The sequence below is a fragment of the Pogona vitticeps genome, chromosome 2 (assembly GCF_051106095.1).
Source record: "Pogona vitticeps strain Pit_001003342236 chromosome 2, PviZW2.1, whole genome shotgun sequence".
Taxonomy (NCBI): domain Eukaryota; kingdom Metazoa; phylum Chordata; class Lepidosauria; order Squamata; family Agamidae; genus Pogona; species Pogona vitticeps.
The window spans coordinates 208510088-208531335 of NC_135784.1; the positions used below are offsets into that span (position 1 = coordinate 208510088).

Here is a 21248-nt window from a genome sequence, read left to right on the forward strand (position 1 = left end):
TGGCGGGAGCTTCCAGAGCGCGGAAAGAGCAGGGACGGAGGGAGGGAAAGGCAGGCAGGCAGGCAGGCAGGCAAGAAGTGGGGAAAAGAAGCCGAAAGAAGCCGGAGAAAAGTGGCCAAGGGGCGATGAGGCAGCTCGGGAAGCCGGGGTCTCGCCGTTGCCTGCTCTCCTGGGTGGCGAGTTGGGCAGCTGGATTTCCCCGTCGGTCTTTCGCAGCCCAGCCCCAAGACCATGCGGTCACCTTCGCCGCCACCCCCGCAAGGGATCGCCTCTACGCCCTGCTGTGGCGATCCTCCTGGGATTGAATGGCGCGTCCGATCCCATTGCTAAGCCCCGGGGCGAGTAGGGGTGGAGGATCGCGAGGGTGGGAAGCGGAAAGACTTCGGGACTCGGCGCGGAACGGAGGAAACCTGCGCCTTGGAAAGGCGGCGGCGGCGGCGGCGGCTGGTGGTGCTGGTGCTTCTGCTGCCCGTCGGTGCTCCCTCCGCCCTGGCTGATGTCGACTTTGGGAGCCCCCCAGGCGCCCGGAGTGACTGGAGAGCCTTCCAACTTGTATGGCTGGCGGAGGGCGAGGGGTTGGGAGAGGAGAGCCTAGCAGCGGAGGAGGCGGAGGAGGCGGAGAAGGAGGCGGCTGAGGTGCCAAGCCAGCAGGGGAGAAGGGGGCTTCTCCGTCGGCGCTGGGCATCGGGCGCTCCAGTGATGTGGAGACTGAGCGTGTGGTGGCTCCTGAGCAGAGTCTGCCTATTGCTCCTGCCGACCTGCGCCCTCGTCCTGGCCAGGGTGCCCGTCTCCGCTTGCCACCCGCAACCCTGCCAGATCCTCAAGCGGATCGGGCACACGGTAAGGATCGGGGCGGTGCACCTGCAGCCTTGGGGGGTGGCTTCCCGAACCGCCGGCGTCAGGGGCTCGGCTTGGGGGACCCTCAATGACGTCCCGCTGGAGGAGCTCTCCGCCAGAGAGGCAGCCGGGGATACCAGGACGAGGAAGGAATGGCAAGGCACTGGGTCGCCTCAGGAGAAGGGGAGGCTGGGCAGCAGCCTGAGGAGCAGGACTTACTGGGGCACCGGCAACAACCCGATGGGAAACGTCAGTCAGGACCGAGACTCCCCACCGCTACTGCCCCGGGAGGCGCTCCTCTTGGCGGTGGAGAACCTCAACCGCGTCAAGGGGCTTCTGCCTTACAACCTGTCGCTGGAAGTGGTAATGGCCATCGAGGCCGGACTGGGCGATCTACCTCTCTTTCCATTCTCTTCGCCCAGCGCCTCCTCATGGAGCAACGACCCCGTCTCCTTCTTGCAGAGCATCTGCCACACCGTGGTGGTCCAAGGGGTCTCGACTATCCTCGCGTTCCCCCAGAGCCGGAGTGAGATGTTGGAGGTGGACTTCGTGGCTACCGCTCTGCACATCCCAGCCATCAGCATCGTCCTCAACGAGTTCCCTAGAAAGAGCCAGGTAAGGAACAGACTTGGGGGGTTGGGGGAAGGGAGAGCTGCGCTGTGTTGCATGGATGCGTTGTGGGGGGGGGGAGAAGGACCCCAAAGGATGCCTGGGGTCTAGCGCTACTCTGGGCGTGCCTGAGAAAGTGGCAAAGGATACAGAAGGAAAAATCGCCACGGGCGATAAATATTTAACACCTATAAACTATAAATATTTCAGCTCTCCGGAGAGAAAGTGGGAGGCGCGCGGGGGGCGGTTCCCGCAGAGAGTTCAGGCAAGTCCGCTTCACTTTGCGAAGCCGGTTTGAGTGATCAGCACCACGGACAGCGCACCGCTGAACCAGCAGCACGGACAGCGCGCTCCTTAACTAGCACCATAGACAGCTTGCCAGCTAACGAGAGCGCCTCAGATTGGCCGCTGACAAGACAACCCCGGGGCTCACTGGAGCGTCTTATTGCCCGCTAGGCTGGAATTCTACTTTTGCTGTTTGCTGTCTGTGCTTGCCGAATCTTTCGGCTAGGCAAAATGATCCCAGATCACGATGGGCAGTTGTCCTCTAATGGTGTCCCCAGAAGAAGGGCCATGATGGCAAAGGACACTGTAGACATAGTTTTTAAGATCTCTCTGTGTGCATTATTTAACTTGGTGCTAAATGTACTTCTGAGACACTTTTTAAAAACTTTTATCTTTCCTCTTTTTCAAAAAGAAAAAAAGGTTATTCTTGTCTTTTCTCTCCACTCCTGTGCCTGTAAATAGCAACAAGTCTTGACAGTATTCGTAATTTGTGATCCACATTTTCCAAATCATTTAATGTTTCTGTGAAGGAGTGTCGCTCTGTTTCAAAATTTATGTAATCCTAACCATGCGTCTGCAAATATGCATTCCTTGAGGTGTGAACCAAATCTCATACGCATCAGTAAGACAAAAATTAATGATGCTTAATTATTCATTGTTAGTAGTGGTAGTAGTAATAGTAAGAACCATTCACATTTTTCACTTTTCAGCATTCAAGGTATTATACAAATCTCATTTCACTTGACCTTCCAGATACATTTTAATAGAAAAAAAATCCATTCCCCTTGCTTTCAATTTACAATCTAGAACTGGTGAATTAATAGGTTAGAGTTTAGGGACTTAGCCTATACTTCTTGAACCCACAGAAATGTGATGAGGGCTGACACTTTCTTATAGTTTCTGAAAAACTTTCCTCTTCATTTATCTCACTGCAAGTCATCTTTTTAAATCCAGCAGTCCAAAATGGCTATCCCACTTACATAGAAAAATGAGACATATGGAGTCATTTTGTATAGGTTGATCCTACTGATTTTACCCTCTAGTGCAACTGTGTATATAATTGCCCTTCTGGATAAAGCCTGATGAAAGTAGAATTGATTAAATCTGATTCCATTATGTCTCATGATCTGGATACTATATTTCTGTTGATGCAGCCTGGAATTGCATTAGCATTCTTAACTGCTGTGTTTAATGTTGCTAATCTTTAGCTGCTGGTCTATTAAGAAAACCCCAGTACAGTTTGTTAATTCACTGTTTTAAGACAGGTGCTTCATTTTTCCTGCCTAGGTAATGGAACTTCATTTACATTTCTGTTGAAATTCATTTTCTTAGTGTTGGGTTTGCTCTCCATTCTGTTAAGATGGTTTTGGATCTTGATTCTGCCTTTTAGAGTATTTGAGAGCATATGCAGATTTGATGAGGACCCCTTCTTCCCCTTTATCCAGATTATTCTTTCACAAATAGAAACAAAACAGGACTCAGGCTGGCACATATCACTTCTAAAGAGGCTATTTATCTTCTTTTCTGATTTTGAAATACTCACACCTATTTCAACTTTATCCAAACGCTTTGTAGTTTAAACAAAATTAATGTTGAAGAAAACTCTGCTGAATTAGACGTTTTATTTGTCAGTAAACCATGACAGCGTGAATGGGAAACCTCCAGCTCTGGAGTACAGAGATTCATCTCAAACCAATGAAGGCTACCTTCCTAGGCTCCACCCCCTGGAGACTAGCACCAAGAGGAAGCTCCACTGTTGATTTCAATGCATGATCAGAGATAACATTGAGACTTCTTTGATCATTGTTCAGAGATAACAGCAAGGATCTCCCAACCCAACTGGATACTTAGCCATACTTAGCAAAAGCTGGCTGCGTCTTAGTCTGTGGTCTCAGAAAACTCCTGCAAGTGCCAAATAAGGGAATTTTGCTTCTCCTACCCCTTCCTCATTCAGAGAAGAGGGCAGATGAGAAAAGCTCCTGACCATAGCATGAACTGGAGAATCTCCAGCCAGCAGTTCAGCTTGGGACTCAAGGAGGCCGACGACCATGGTGACCCCTGCTAATGGTTTCCAGCCTGTGGTGATGTTGCAGTAGGGGATTCAGCCCATCTCCAAAGCTTTCCCTACTTGTAGTACAATTGGTGAACCACTTGCCAGTTATTTGCCATCATCCCTATTTTTTTCTGTTTGCATTTGTTGCTGAGTTGCCTTATATGACTGCTGTATTCAATTCAGCTTGGTGGACTTCAGCTTGAGAAGTCCTGCTACCAACTGTATGAGCCCCATCAATCAACAGAAATTTGAAACTAAACTAAGGCATTGTCATGAATGGCAATTGATTAGTGGGTGAAGGGAAGGAAAAGGGAATGTGTGCATTGATGAAGACTGGGTAGGAACAGAAAAGGATTTCCCCCAAGAAAGGGATGGGGGACACGTTCCATTTTGGAGAAATTTCTAGGAGACTGCATCTGAGTGGTGTCCCAAGTTAAGAGCAAAACAATAGGGCAAAACCAATATATGAGCGTATTTTTAACTTCAAGCTCTTTCTGCCAGTAATTAAGATTGGGGAAAGCAGTGTGACTTTCTACAATGAAAGAAAGAAAAACTTGCAAGAGCTTAGATACATCCAGTGACTGTGTCACACAGAGGGCATGTGTGACCATTTTGGGGACCCTAGGGAACTCAATCTGGCCTAAGAGCCTGAGGTTCTCCCTCCCTGCTCTAGAAATATTGATTAATGACTAAGGATGGGGTGGGGGAGACTCACCTTGAAGAGCATTTTTCCACAATGTTGTTTCACAGAATTCCTAATCATTGACCAGGGTGGCTAGGATTGATGGATGATCAGGCAACAGTTGGCAAAGGCTGTTGTAGAGTCTAATCAGTGATCTCCTCCTCTCCAGCTACAGCAATGCTGTGCATCCTCTTTATTCTACAGTCTACCTGTAGTAGCAAAATGTGCATCCTTCTTTTTAATTTTTTTTAAAGACCACATGGAAAGAAAGCAGTTCTGTCACTTGTCAGAGGGCTCTTCTTTTTTAAAAAAAATCATCTTCTGTTGTTTGGCTTGAATGGTCTTAGATCTGCTCTGTTTTTGTAGTCCCAGATGAATCCCAGGGTCATGTGAATCAGTCACATAACAATATACTGTGATGTCCAAGAGTTTGTCGTGACAGTCCCTAAAACTACATGCCCCAAAGTGAAAGTGAGCTGGGGAAATTAAGGAAAGAAATGGTTCTCTTAATTCCTCATTCTGCAAACCATTATGTTCCAAGGATGAACCAAAAGTAAAACTGAGGCCTCCCGGGAGATTTCCTGTTGATCTGCAATAGATCACCATGGATATCTCTGACTTGTGGTGCACAACAATCATGGATGCAACTAACGTAAGAAAATCTGCTAACATCATCCCCCCAAACAGCAAAAGGCCTGTCTTTATTTCAAAGAAAGACTTCCTGCATCTAGACAGCATTATTTCCAAGTCTGGCTCTGACATTTTCAATGTGTTTCTACTAAGTGTAAAAAAAAATGAGGCCACAGCTTTCTGGAGTGTGCCTTGTTAGACTGCAGCTGTATTTGGGATGCACCATTTAGACAATTGATAGACAGGCAGACAGGCTGAAATCTAGTAGTAAGCTACAGCTAGAGTAGGCCCATTGAATCAGCTCCTCTGTGAGTTCCACTGATTTGATGGGCCTACTTTAGTTGCAACTTACTACTGGATTTCAGCCATAGATAGATTCGTCTCTGTATCATTGAATGTAGGCATGAAATTATGGGTTGTACTGGGTTGACACTGAATTCCACCACTTCAGTATATTTCCTGTACAAGCCTCATTGAGACTTGTACAGGAAATGGAAAGAGGGCAAATCACTCTGGAAAAGAGTAGTCAATACATGTAGGGCAAAGGCTAGGAGGGCTCAAGGTCAAAATTATCTCAGACTTAGAAAGGGAGACTGATAATAACAAAAAGTGAGGTTCCAGCTATGCTCAGAGCAAAAAAAAGAACAAGCAAGGAGGGCTCAAGGTCAAAATTATCTCAGACTTAGAAAGGGAGACTGATAATAACAAAAAGTGAGGTTCCAGCTATGCTCAGAGCAAGAAAAAGAACAAGCAATCAGGAGGCTCACGGCACGGAGAGGATGCAGAAATAGTAATGGGTAACAGAAAGGAGACAGATCTGCTGGATACCGATTTTACCTCTGTATTCCCCCAAAAGGAAAACAGTGTTCAGTCTAATGCAAGGAGGATAAAGGAGGCAGTGAAGAGACTACTATCCAAAATACATAAAGAGCTGGAAAGGGAATACTTGCATGTTTTGAATGAATTCAGGTATGCAGAGGCAGATGAGGTGCCTCCAAGGAGGTTAAAGGACCTTGCAGGAGTAATCTCAGAGCTTTTGTTTATAAATGAAGACTAGAGGAAAACAAGTGAGGTTCCTATCGATAAGGAGATGAGCAAATGTTGTCTCCACCTTCAAAGAGAAGGAAAGAAGAAGAAGATCTAGGCAGATACAGATCAATTTGCTTGATGTTGAAATCAGAAAGAGTTCTAGAACAAATAATTAAACATTCAGTCTGTGGGCATTTTGAAAAGTATGCAGGGATTATCAAGACCTAGCACAGTTTCCTCAAAAAAAAAAATTAATGCCTGCCTAATTTTATCTCTGTGGGGAAGGTGCAGATAGAGTCACAAGTTTGGTAAATGAGGGCAATGTTCTGGGTATAATGTATCTGGATTTCAGCAAGGGTTTTGACAAGGTCTTTATACTTGTGGCCAAGCTTTTAAAATGTGGGCTAGATGATTCTGTCCGGTGGCTTTCTAGGTGGCTGATGGGCCAAACGTAAAGAATGTGCATCAATGGTTCCTCCTCATTTTGGAGAGAAGTGACAAGGGGAATTTAAGGGTTCTGTCCTGGTTTCAGTATTGATCAACCTTTTTATAAATGACTTGGCTGAAGGCATAGCGGCAGAGAATACCATGCTGCAATACTTCAGAAGACAAAATCAGAATTCAATATGATATTAAGGGATTGGAGAACCAGATCACTTGAAACAAACTGAGGTTCAAAAGGGAACAATGAATAGTTATACCTTTATGCAGGGGAAAATCACATGAACAAGTATAGGATGGGTAGCAGCTGGCTTGGCAGTTAGTATAGGCATCATTCAGTCTCGAGAGACTATGGTAACATGCTCTAAATAGAGGTCTTGGAACAGCATCTAGTGTGGCTGAGAAGGCCAATTCGAGAGTGACAACCCCTTCCACACTGAAGACAAATACAATCTGTCCCATGTCCAGCTCTCTGATTTTGCTGGTTTCAGGACTGCCTCTTTGCCTTGGCCTGCTGGACAAGGCTCTCTTCAAATTGGGAGAGGCCATGCTGCACCACCTGCCTCCAGGCTGAACGCTCAGATGTCAACCATCTGTTAAGGTCCATTCCTAAGGCCTTCAGATCCCACTTGCAGATATCCTTGTATCGCAGAAACAATAGATATAAATTACAAGAAAGGAGATTGTGCTGATACATTTAAAAGAACTTCCTGATGATAAGAGCTATTCAGAAATGGAATGGACTACTGTGAGGAATCCTCCTTCACTGAAGGTTTTAAAACAGATCTTATGGCCATCCTTTAGAGATGCTTTAGTTGTAGATTTAGCTATGGGCCCTTGAGTCTTTTCCAGTTCTGCAATTCTATGATTCTATGGCTGAAATCCAGTTGCTTAGCATAACAAAATTCATAACTGTCAGTCTGTTCCTAACCAGCAAATAAAGATTCTCCACCATGATCATTGTGGGTGCATACACACATTAGCCTGGTGCATATGCACGCACCCCTGAGAATCGCAGCCAGGACATTTTAATTGCTGGTTAGGAAGAGATTGAAAGTTACAAATTTTCTTATGTTGAGCTACAAGATTTCAGTCTATGATTGTTTAGATGTTATTGCACAATATTACAGCAATGTGGTTGCCAATGAGAAAAAATCTGAGCCATGCGGGAATGTGGATGTGCTATATACTATCAGTGGTCTATATGACGTGCTTGCAGTTCAAGCCAACTGGCCAGGGAGAAACTTTCCTTCTTGTGCAGTCTGTCTGGTATGGTTATAAGTGTCCTAAATCCTGTGACTGACAAGCCTTCCCAACCCCAGCCTCTTCCTTTGTCCCAAGCCACCATAACCAGCAAGTAGGTTTTCTGGGGATCATGAGAGTTTTTATCCAGCAACCCAGGGATACTGGGTTAGGAAAGGTTGCTTAAGACAAATGACTATCTGATTTTGCAATTCATAACTACAGCAGTCCAAAACCACTGAAGTTGTTTATTGATTGGCAGATATAGATCTTTTTTTTCAACCATCAGGTCATCAGTATGGGTTACACAGTTTAAAATACAATTTTAGCATCTTCTCACACTCACCCCCACCAATCCGCAGTACCTTAGTCCACCTCGCAGTGCCTGATTGAAAATATTTTTCTGCCTGGAGGAAAGCAGCACATGACACTCCACCCTGCTCTCCTGCACTAAGGTGTCCAGTGCCCAGAGTGGGACAAATCCACCTGGCATTCTAATTAGAACCTCCTCTCAAACATTTCCACCTAGACAAAATTAGGTTGTGTGTGTGTGTAATAACCACCAGTGGTGTAATTTACTATTTGCTGTCTTTTCATGATATCCTCTGTCTGTCTAATGGGAGGGACAAGACAGGCTTATGTAGCTTATCTGAAGCAAGCCACATTGCTTGTTAATGGATACAGAAGTGGACAAGAAGGTAATCTGAGGATATCAGCCAAACTGCTAAACTATGCCAGCTATCAGAGAGGGGAGCAAAATTGGCATCAAAACATGAAAAGCTGCCTAATATAATTGGATCCCTAAACCTCTCCATCAGGCCCTATCTTGGTTGGCTTCCCCCCCCACCCCAGCTCTTTATGCTCTCCCATCCTCGTTCCACCTAAGGTGCTTTTCAACTAGACTCACCGCACAATGAATCTAGCATGCAAAGCATGTGCTTGCCACTGAGCTAAATCAGGCTGTGTTTATCAGCACTCAGAGCCAGGGGAAAATGCCAGGTGATCAAATTTACAGGACTGGAATGGGAGATCTGAGTGGAAGATTTCTGGGACATTTTTAGGGCAGAAGGAAAGGCATGCCAGCAAACTAAGCTGTTTCGGGTCCATTCTAAATGGGACAGCTTTATAGACATGCTTAAATAGGCTCTTATTAGCCATACAAATTGAAAGTGTGTATGGTTACCATCCTGCCCAAATTGATCTTGCGTTCTCCTCTGTACTTAGATCGGACGTTATATGCCTGTTCTTTATGACAATATTTGCTATATTTAGAGGCAAGCTTCATATTGCATGAAAATGCTTATAATGAAGGCTCAGGAGGCTGAAGAAAGCGTAACCTGGAGAAGGTGCAGTTATGAATGGAAAACCAGTGGTAGGGAGTGGTTTGCTTTTTCTACCAGTTCAGAATTGGAAACGTACTGAGCAACTTTTTATTTATTCAACAACAAAAATCCTGGGGCATTTTAAATCTCGTATTTGATTCTTTTTAATATCTGCACAATTACTGTTTTTAGTTTGTAAATACTGTGTTTTGATGATGTAAGCCACCCTTGGTCTTTTTTTAAGGAAAAGGGCAGGGTAAAAATAATTTAAATAAATAAAACAAATAAATCCATTTGTTAATTTAGATGGTTAGGCAGTGGTCTGGTTGGTTACTAATTACATTTGTATGCTGCCTCCGCTGAACTCAGTGAATCCTGCTCTAATTAGCTCAAACACAGCTCTCTTCCTCCCTACTTTATTCTGCACAACAGGCCTATAAGGTAGGATTGGCTTGAGAAAAGGCAAATTTGGCCAAATTGACTCAGTGAGTTTCATAGCTCCATGAATTTTTTTTTCTTGCACTCTAATAAGTGCATTGACTTTCTGCTTTTGTTACACAGTGTTGTTGCAGTGGCACAATGATGTGTAGAGAGGGCTTTGCTCTTTGTGTAGAACGCTCAAGTGGTGATCAAGTAGAGCAATGGATCTCTCCAGAAGCCAGTGTCCATGTGTGCGGCTTCCTTGCTGAACTTGATCCACAGACCTCTTAATATACAGCTAATTTCTGCAACCTTGTTTTAAAGGGAGACCATGAGCACATATTTCCCATTGCTGGACTGCACCAGAGAACGATCAGGACTTAGAATTTTCCATCCAGTGGAAGACGTTTGTGCAGAAGCAACAAAAATGCTATGTCAAGCCAACAGATCAGCACTAACAATATTGAGAATTACCGCCATACCACACAGTTAGAGCTCATCAAATCACACTCCCCAGTATTCCTCATCCAGAAAGTCATTCAGAGCCCTTGGAGTTACTGTAGAAAAAGTCCTGATCATATTACATACTGTATTATCTTTTGATTTAATGTTTACCCCTATTTCTGTCAAATAAAAGAGATGAGGGTCTAACAACAATAAAATACAATTAAAATAAAACTTGAACAAGATCCAGCGGTTCTTCCTCATTGGATCCCATTGCTTCTGCCTAATTCAGGGAGTACTAATTCACACCGTAGGGCCTGGCATGCTCTGGTCCATGGGAAGACAGAAGGGCCTGGCGTGCTCTGGTCCATGGGGTCACGAAGAGTCGGACATGACTAAACGACTAAACAACAACAATTCACACTGTACTCCCTAAAGGTCAGCTCCAGAGAATTTGGGAAACCTCTGGTGCTATGGCAGGCTGCATGAAGTTCATTGCCAGATCTTGACACTTAATTAAAACACAGCCTAAATGGAAAATATAATTTAAAATCCAACAACAGAAGACATATTCAGCAGCACCCAATTCTTTAGAACCCTCCTTCAACAGATAGCCACCTTACGTATCAAAGCCCCGTCTACACAAAAATACCTTTGCTATCTGCCCGAATAACAACCAAGGCAGGGCAAATCTAGCCTCCTTCTGCAAAGAATTTCAAAGTCTGGGAGCAGCCACTAAGAAGGTCCACGTCTCATGACCTCATGAGACGTGCATTCAGCGGTGGCATCGGTGGAGTTTTCAGCAGGACCTCCAGGAAGCTTTCAATATCAATAAGCAGGAAGAGTTCCGTTGTGGGAAACACTCTTCAGGAGACAAAGGTACAAATCCCAAGATGCTACTTGGGAGCCAAAGAGCAACCTGTGACAGATGAGGAGACAGGAGGTGGAGGATAGCACCATAATGCCTTACCTTTAACCCACCTGCCAATCTGTTCTCTGACAGCGTACTGATTAGACCTGAAGTCTAGGGAACAGAATATTCTCCCTTTGACACTGGCAGCTCCTCTTAAGAACTTCTAAAGGTAGCCCAAAGGGGACAGTAGTGAACTCTGTGTTTGAACATAGTCAGTGACAAAAATGTAAACCAAGGGCTCTGTGTGTTTTATGTGTAGTCAAGTCAAGTTTGACTCACGGTGTCCTAGTAGGGCTTCCAAGGCATTTGAGTGAGTTTCCATGGCCGTGTGAGGATTTGAACCCAGGTCTCCCAAATCCCCAGACTCAGACTCTGACTGACTGACTGACTGACTCCCCTCTCAGGCTCCGCCTTTTTAACATCTTTCAGCCCCGCCTCTTAACCACATTAACATATAACATGAATACTGCATAACTTATAAAGCATAACTTAGGGTGAACGCTACAAGCCACCCATGTTTCAAAGTCTTTGACGCAGAAATGGCCCCAACTCAGGGAGACCCTGCTTTAAAAAAAAAAAAATAAGGGTAGGTTGAAGACTTCAGTCTGAAATGGATATCGCTCTTCTATGACAAAGGGCGAAATGTGGCCCTCCAGATGTAGTTGAATTGTACCTCCCACCAGTCCTCCTCCAGGGTGAGTCCAACAACATCTGGAACACTGTACTTTGCCCACCCTGATGTACCTAACATGTGTATGTTGCAAACTTGTGAACTCTACCTGTTGTTGGGGGCAGTAATTCAAAACAGCAGTGAGAGAATAAATGTAGTAATAAAATCTCTTTTATGCAAATAAGAGAGCAACCAGATGGGTATTTGTCCTACTGTTTGTTTCTTACTGTTTCTTTTTACATTTATCCCTTGATGTTAGTGCAAAATGCAAACAAATCTGATCTTTGTCATGACTATGCAGTATATTTTGTTTGGCCAGCAGAGCTTATGGTGTTTCTAGTGTTTCTGCTCACATTTGCCTTGTTTTTGCCTTGTGTGATCATCCTTATTGGTTATTTTGGGCTGTTGGGTGTTTCCTGATGACATTACTGATGATTCACTGAGTGGGATGCGGTATGTGAGCAAATGCTACTCCTTTTCCCTGACTTTTACTAGTACTGGTAAAGACTAGAGATGGGGCTAATCATATCCGAATACAAACACCCCCGCAGAACTAGATGTAACATCCATTCATGTGTCCACCAAAGCCACTGGCTCTGCTCTCCCTTCCAATCGCTCCAGAGCTCGTGGTCAGCTAGCCACTCGTCAGCCTGGCAGGGAGATTTGTCTTCCCTCCTTCTGCCAGGAGTGGCTAGCCAACTGGCAGTTCCAGAGCAATTGGAAGGGAGAGCAGAGCAGACAGCAGTGGACACGTGAGTGGAAGGTCCGGCCCCGGGAAGCCAGACCCTCATTACATCCACCTGTGCGGGGTTATTCGTATTCATATATGAATAAAAATACCCCCATCTCTAGTAAAGATTATAGCTTCAAACAATTTGCAAATTTTATTTTAAAAGCTATTTTACCTAGTTTAGTGCTACAGTGCTAAACTGATACAGTACCAAGTCAAGTGCTTGCTATGCCTTTAGGCCAGTGCTGTTTGATGCTAAACATTTTGTTAAAAAAAAGAAAGGATCTGAATGCTAGCAAAAGAGGTGGAGAAGAGGGCGGTGATAATGGCAGAGAAGGATGAGACAGAGATTGTGCTGTTTGATATGCAAACATTTGAAACACACCTTCTCAGGATAATTAAGCATTTCTATGGGAACTGTGGCAGTCATTTTAATAGTAGAGTGTGGTACAGAGAAGTATGCATCATTCAGCCACTAATTAAAACACATACATATTAAAGCTTTTTATATGTTTCCATATTTAATGTAAGTCTTTCTTGTGCCTTTAAAAAGATACTGGGATGGGGCAGGGGGATTCTGGTTAAGAGAAAATGAGCTAGAAAGGGGAAAGCAGCGTGGTGGGGAAAGAGACTACTATCCATCTAACGTCAAAGGGAAGCTGGCTTGATAGCTTATTCATTGGGTAGAGGTTGGGAGTTTGATTCCCCAGTGTGCCTTCTGGGGGAAGAGGCAGGCTGTGTAGCTCTGGGGAAACTGCCTACTCCCAGCGTGCCCCCAAAAGAAATGAGTGGTAATCCTCTTCTGAGTATACTTAAGAAAATCTGGGAAGTATCACCAGAAGTCAGAATCAACTTGATGGCATATACACAGAGGTTGCATAAATTTCCCCAGAGCATTTTGGACTACAAGATGCAGAATCTCCCGGCCAGGCTGGTCACTGTTGTGATATTCTAAACACTTGAGGTTTTTTATTTTGTTTGTTTGTTTTTTACTAGCTGAAGAGATGAAGGTTTGAGAACCTCATACAAAGCTTTAGCCACCCCCACTAGAAAACCAGGATAAGTTAGACAAATGGGTCAGACACCTATTGGCCCCGTCAACATAATTGTACAAGGGTCATGAAATTCAGCTTCCTCCATCCTACTGCCCTTTTTCTGGATACACAACAGTGACTTTAAAACCAATCACGAAGGAATAATGTATGAGAGGTAAGTATCTGTCTTTCTTTGTTCATATCAAAAGCACCACAATGCAATTAAAAGAAAAAACAGATATTACCTGGAAAATGTGAAGTAGCCCTCCATCTAGATGCCAGTACTGTGCAAGGTGTGATCTCCCATGAGAAACAAGGTCACAATTGTACAGTACTTGTTTGGGCAAAAGCCCCATTCAGTTTGGTGAGCAAGCATAACTAGGATTACAGTGAAAAATGAGAAACCGGGTGTTCAGCTAGGAAGAGAATGTAAGTTTAAAATGTTTTTTTTACATGCCATTCTAGGCCCATGTAAAGACAGAACATGCCAGGGAGATGCCAGACAAGAACAATCTGATATAAACTGCCTGATTTTCTTCACTACCTACCCGCCACGAGATTTATTTGATAATGTCTACCGACAATAAATCCAGACATCCTTATTACCAAAGGAAAGGATGTTTACTTCCCAATGTCCATTTGGAAATAATAAATCACAACTTTGAACACATGCTTCAATTTGAGGCCCTTGTTTAGCCAAGATAGTCGAGATCTGCCTTGATAATATTTCTCTTTACATTGACGAGCCAACAAGTAATTGTTTTGAAGAGAGAATTGTTTACAGCCCGCCCAGTAAAGAGGCATCTGGGGTCTCTTTAAGTCCACACACGTACACACACATCTATCCAACATATATAGTTTACACACACCTATCCAATATACGATTTAATCTTCTCGGTTCCCAATTCGCAACCACTGCAAGCAGAGGAGAGAAATGCTGCATAAAATATGAAACGGAAAGCCAAATCAAGACTGGAATCCAGATCAGGCATTCTTGGCAGACAGAACCCACTGCACTCAGTGCTATTCATTCCAAGTGAGGAGCTATGAGCTGGCTGGATAGCTCAGCGAGTTGGAAAAGCTGGCTGCAAAGCCTGGGGTTAGGGGTTTGGTTTCCCGCTGTGCCGCTGGGAGAAGAGTCAGCCTGTGTGGTCTTGGGCAAGCTGCACAGTCTTAGAGCAACATCAGAAGGAAGGAATGAGAAAATACTTGTGAGTGTTCCCTGGGAAACATAGGGAAGGGTTGCCATAAGTCAGAAGTGATGGGATACAGTTATTATTATTATCACAAGGATTCTGGAGTAACTACAAGTTTACATTTGACTAGTCTTCCTCGTTAGTCAGATTACCCACCAGATATTCATCATTCCCCACAGTCATAATTAATGCCCATCATCTTCAATGGTCATATTGAATGAGGACAGTGGGAGTTATAATGTATTCGTGAAGGCTTTCACGGCCGGGATCTAATGGTTGTTGTGGCGAAATGTCAGGAAGAACAATCTTCAGAACATGGCCAAAGAGCCCGAAAAACCCACAACAACCAGTGGGAGTTATAGTTCAACCCATTTTGGGGGTACCAGATTAAGAAAGGCAATCTTTAGGGATGCCACAAAATCTTACTAATTTCTAGTTTCTTACTGGTACAATAATTCTCCAACCGCTGGGAGAATTCTCTCTTTAGCCTGGAATGAGATAAGCACTTTAAAAAAAAAAGATTTTCCCTCTGCATTTTGTACAAGATGGCAGTACTGAACTGTATTTTCCAGTAAGGTGCACTATGAGTCTCCTCAATGTGTAAAGTTTTTCTGAGATGGTCCAAAAATGTTCTTGACCTCATGCAGCAATGACAAAAATGCTCTCTTTTCCTGATTTGCCATGCAAGGCAGATATAAGTCAGGGTTCTCTGTCTTACGTGATGCAGTTAAGGCTACTGCACTTATATTGGTGTACATAACCTGTAAGATTCTTGGCTGTCTTGCTAGGCCCACTGTCTTCTACTTTCTTTTCTAAGTGGAAAACCGAAATGTTGCCCAATATTGTAAATTTAACAAATTAATACATTTGTTACCTGCAGACTGACTCACCAACATCTCCAGGATATGTTGTCAAGGGCATCTTATTAAAGAGCTAATGTCTGGAGCAGAAATATGGCTTCATTTTGTTAAAAATAAATAAATCTGGACCTTTGATGATTGAAGCCAAACATTTCCAGAGTAATTAATGGAGTTTCCTCATTTTCATATTTATTTTCCTCCTCCACTACCCCACATCTCTTCCAGGTACCCCATCCTCTGCTTTTGTAGTCTTGCAGCATATGAAACAAATGCTGCCAGCAGCCTGGAAGCAACCCATCAGCTCTCCTATAATTCACATGGCCCTCCAGTTACTATTAAGCAACTGCTCACTTCCATTACGTAGATTTATTCATCCAGCAGCATCTATCTATCTATCTATCTATCTATCTATCTATCTATCTATCTATCTATCTATCTATCTATCTATCTATCTATCTATCTATCTATCTATCTATCTATCTATCTATCTATCTATCTATCTATCTATCGTGTGTCGATATACATCACACACACACACACACACACACACACACTGCGCTTATATCAGTAGCCAAGCTAATTAGTACAGAAAACACTTATTTTTTCCTGCAGGAATCTGAACTTTATTTTGGCAGCTGACAAGTACACTCTGTTTGCCTGCTTTTTACATCCAGGCAGTGTGTTTTGTAAACATGTAAACAATGCAAATTATCATTGATTCTTGCTTTGGCGACAAGTTAATATACGAAAAGGGTTCTCTTTCATTATTTTCATTATTTTCAAACTCCATTATTGCCCTTTTAGTTTAAAAAGATGCACCCTGTGAGTGCTTGACTTCATTCATCAAAGGTCCAGCTTTATTTATTTATTAACAAAATGAAGTCATGCTTCTGCTCCAATTATTTACTCTTTAATAAGACTGCATACACAGGAAAACACATGTTTAAGGGAGGGCTTGCTTGAACAATGGTTAGTTTTCAATGATGAGGGCCTGCCCAAGACTCTTTTCTAACTGAGGTAAAGGAAAGGATAGCAAATGCTTCCACCCTGATGCTGACACAACTGGCAGACGAATCTAACAATTAGCTGCAATTTGTTTCAGGAAGTCATGCAGTCCCTCTGCAAACACGGATAGGATTCCAGCCATTAAATGAATGGGATTTTAGTAAGTCAGCACTTAGGTAAGCCTTACTGTTTCCTTGTGTCTAGTCTAGCTGGGAAAAATAAATTGATTCAGGTCTACCTGGGTGTATCATTTTTAAAGCAGGAGACAGCATTAGAATCAAATCTGATCCTAAAAAGATGCTACAATTTACTCAGAACATATATTTTATTAAAATGCTTTAGCAGATTATTTCAGCTTCTTCAGAAGCTCTAAATAGAAGTATGAGGCACTCCAGTTATAGAGTCAACTGAGTGAAAGTGGAAAGATAAATTTAGATGTTGTCTTCTAGGCTAAGGCCATGTGGTGTTGGGGCATTAAATCTATATATCCAGAAATTCTCTCTTTTTAAAAGCATGTTTTTAAATACAGTTGTGTTTATATTGGATCCGACTTATAGAAACTCTACGAGGGCTTTTAAGATAAGTGAGGTATTTAAAGAGTGATTTTACCAGTTCCACCACCACCACCCAGTGAGTTTCCATAGCAGAGCCAGGTAATCAAACCCAGGCCTCCTGAGCCCTAGTCCATTACTCTATCCAACCAGTGGTTCTTAACTTGGGTCCCCAGATGTTCTTGGACTATAACTCCCAGAAATCCTGGCTAGCACAGTTAATGGTGAAGGCTTCTGGGAGTTTTAGTCCAAAAACATCTGGGGACCGAAGGCTGGGAACCATTATACTACACCACACTGGGTATCTAGTCTATTGTTACTACCAATGAATCAGATAGGCTGTGATGTTCTGAATTAGAGTACTTACTCTTTATTTTTGTCAGGATTGCGGGGGGGGGGGGAAATGCTATAGCAAGACATTTCACCTTCTCCATTCTTCAGCAGTTCTGAATCAAAATATGCAAAATATTTCTGTTTCATTAGACACTCTAATGCACACATAGCCGCATACACCTGTATTTGATTGAAATATGGTCAGAAGCTTGAAAAGCTGCTACATGAAAGATAAATGGAAACCACGAGGCCATAACATTTTTTTTAAAAAATGGAATTCCTTGCTTACTGTAATTGCTGAGTAAGTTTGTACACAATCATCATGTTCTGCATTTTATCAATCTACTGCTGTTGCTTGGGAGACTTCCAATTATGTGCAATCCACGCTTCACTGCCAAATACAATTGCTTAAGAAAGAATCCAGGGTCATTAGGGAATTTTGCTTCTCTTCTGCTTTCTCAGTGTTCAGTTTAAGGAGTGGAGGCATGCATAAAAATAGCAACAACTTCACAGTGGATGCTGTTCTCTCTATTGGAGTGGGTGGGGCTGAAGAAAGAAACTTAATCCATGCAAGGAGGAAGTGTTGTTGAGTAGGGCTCTGAAGATCTGGAGAGTTGGTTTACTACAAGTACTATACAGATTCCTCTGGAGATCAAACTGCTGTCTCATCATCCTCTTAGAGCAATGGGTTCCAGCCTTGGGTAACCCAGATGTTCTTGGGCTGACGCTCCCAGAAACCCCAGCTAGCACAGATAATGGTGAAAGCTTCTGGAAGATGCAGTTCAAGAACACCTGGGTTACCCAAGGTTGGGAACCACTGGTCTTAGAGAATCCCATTCACAGATGGATCTAGCAGTACAGTAGTCTGGATCTGACAATGGCCACTGATAATCAAGTGGAGGCAATAGCTAAAAACGGAGCTCGCTTTAGTAACATTGGCTGGAAACCAGCCAGATCCATTCCCAGGGAAATCAGCCTGGGCCTCAAACATCATGTCCTCAAACTCAAGATGCAGCAGCAAGGTTGAATGGAGCCCACAGATTGTACATCCTTTACATTGATTCACCTTCGTTGGTGGTCCTGATCCTCAGCCCTTCCCATCCACAGTCTGAATGACAGGCTCAGGGCAAATGAGCTTTCCTTCTATGGCGATAAGCATGTTCCTTCTCAATGGCAGCGCACTCGGCTCCATCTCTCTTGCCATGCAAGGCTGCTTTCCTCATATTGATTCTGCTGCTGTGTGTTTTAATTCATATTTGCTTTGTGTTATGTCTTTCATGTGTGCAAGATGATTTAGGCTTTTCCCAGTGCAAAAGGAGGGCAGTAAGAACTGGGAAATATGACTCTTCCTCCAAAGCTCATCCTATCCACCAGTGTAACTGCAGAGAAAGTTTAGCCAATATGTCTGCATTTGACTTAGAGGTAACAGATAACAGAATAGCTAGATCCAGACTTCTTAGGCTAGCAAGTAAAATTACCTGTTCGATACTGTCAAGATTATAAATGGCACATGGGTTATGATTAGAGATGGGCACAAACTAACAAACCAGCAGTTCGTGTTGGTTTGTCCTTTTGCTAAACAGGTGTTCAGTGCTTCCCAGCCCTACCTCCTCCAGCAGGCACCCACTCAGAGGCAACACCTGGAGGAGGTGGGACAAGGAAGTTGGCGTGCTGCCTCTGAGTGGTGCCCACTAGAAGAAGGCTTGGACGAACCGGCACGAACCACCAATTCAGCAGTTCATGCCCATCTCCAGTTATGATAGGATATTAGTAACGTCTAGCTCATATGCATTTGAAATTCTACAATGTATTTGTAAAACCAGCAGATGATATTTATTAATTTGTATATTACCATGTTAGTAACGTACTCATTTACTAGCTTGCAGAAACTGCAGTCCACAGATCTTGCAGATGCAAGATTAATCAAATCTTGCCTATTCAAATGACTCTTTGCCTGCCTTACAGTTAAAAAGTGTGGTTTGCTAACTTAGCAAAACTAATAGAATAAGAGAATAGCGAAAGTATATACCAAATTCCAGTAACTTACTAACACAGTAAAATTTGTTGACAATTGATGAGTGGATAAGACCTCATTAAAAGGACTGTAAATAGCAGTTGATGAGTGATAGTAGTAGTAGTAGGGAGTACATACACTGGGGAGAGACTCTGCTGGGTAGCTGAGTTAGAATTTGGGTTGTGAGCCTATGCTGATATGACTTTTTTTTTTTGCTTATGCTTTGATTGATCAAGTTGAGCAATGCTACTGTGACTTATTAAATTGAGAGTTATCCATTTAACAAAGAAATCTGAAAAATCTCCCCTCAACTAAGTTTCTGTTGGTCTCTTTGTGATATAAGCTGGCTGAATGGCTTAGTGGTTTAGGTATCTGACTGTGGAGTCAGCGGCTGGGAGTTCAATTCCCCACTGTGCCTCCAGGGAGAACAGCCTGTCTGTGTAGCCTTGGCCAAGCTGCAAGTCCCAGGAATCCCCCCAGAAGAAGGGAATGGTAAACACTTCTGAGTACTCTCTACCTGGAAAACCCTGAAAAGGGGCACCATAAGTCAGAATCAACTTGACAGCGCATGATTATTGTTTTATTATTATTTCTGATACACTGTACTTAGGTTTGTAAATATAAATGTTGCGAGTAAAAACTCACACACATTTTCTTGTGTGTGTTTGTAAAATAAAAAAGAAGAACAATCTGAGATTTTTTTGGAAAATCAGTTTGCTTGGTGAAAATGACTTAAAAGATATTCCAAAGACAAAATAAGGATATATAGGGTGACCAGGTTATGTTCTGGTTCATTCTGGAATTAACTCTTTATTGGGATAATGCCAACCATAAAGAACACATGCTTCTGATGTTCTGAGATCTACTAAGTTTTGTTGGACTTGTAGGGAAGTCTCTGTGACAAACCCAGACCTACTGGGATCTGCCACACGTTAACTAAGCTGCCACCAACCATTCCCTATAAGAAGTCACACAGACCAGGGATGGATTTTTAAACAAATAAAGAACAAGGTTTATTTAAAACAACACACAGGGAAAATAAAATAATCAGGTGAATAAGATATAGTAACGTGGCTTAGTCTCATTCATACATGCATACAGTTTGGTTCACACAGAACCCTTCACTTGAAGCACAGACCCTGAACCTATCAGTTCTGGCTAACCAACAGACACCTGAACCTATCAGGTTGGTACTCTGACACACAGTAGTACCCTGTCTGACACACAGACTCCCACACCAGCTTCTTCTTCCCAGCTGCTGCTTCGTCACATCCCAGCGTCTCCCACTCCCCACACAGGCTTCACCTATATATACAGTACAGCCCCTCCTCCTGATGTCCCGCCTTCCACTCCCCATAGGATGGAACTTTCCCTCCAAACCCATGACAGACAGGTAACATCAGTGCTGTATGTAACACCTCCCCTCTTTATAAGTTGTTTTGTAGGGGGAAAGCTAAGGTGCTTTTTCCCAAAAAACAACCTGGATAAAACACACAACAACAGTTATACATACCATATCATACTTACTTATACTTACATTCTAAGTTAACCATAGCAATTAGGCATTTAAACATTTACCATATACATTACATCAATTTACCTTTATTCATACAAACCAAGTTCAAAAAAACAGGTACATTTTACTTTTTGTCATCAATATATACACATAGTCCATGTTCTTTCGCCGTCTTCAATCTTCAGGTCTTCTTGACAAGGCGTCAGCAACACAGTTCACTGACCCTCTGACCACCTTCACTTCAAAGTCATAGTCCTGTAGGTTTAAAGCCCACCTCATAAGTTTACTATTGTGGGTTTTCATTGTCTTTAACCATTGCAATGGTGAATGGTCAGTGCACAGAACAAAATGTCTTCCCCAGATGTAAGGCTTGGCCTTCTGGATCGCGTAGACTATGGCCAAACACTCCTTCTCCACGGTTGCCAAATGTCT

The 21248-nt window shown here is 43.2% G+C and overlaps 1 protein-coding gene across 1 annotated transcript in view; it reads left to right on the forward strand.

The window, feature by feature from the left end:
• The first annotated feature begins 334 nt into the window (after nt 1–334).
• GRIN3A (glutamate ionotropic receptor NMDA type subunit 3A) overlaps nt 335–21248 on the forward strand; it is a 146851-nt gene continuing 125937 nt past the window's right edge. Inside the window, exon 1 of the mRNA XM_072991995.2 lies at nt 335–1452. Coding sequence (XP_072848096.2) covers nt 700–1452 — 753 coding nt within the window. The 5' untranslated portion in view covers nt 335–699. The remainder of the gene's footprint in view (nt 1453–21248) is intronic.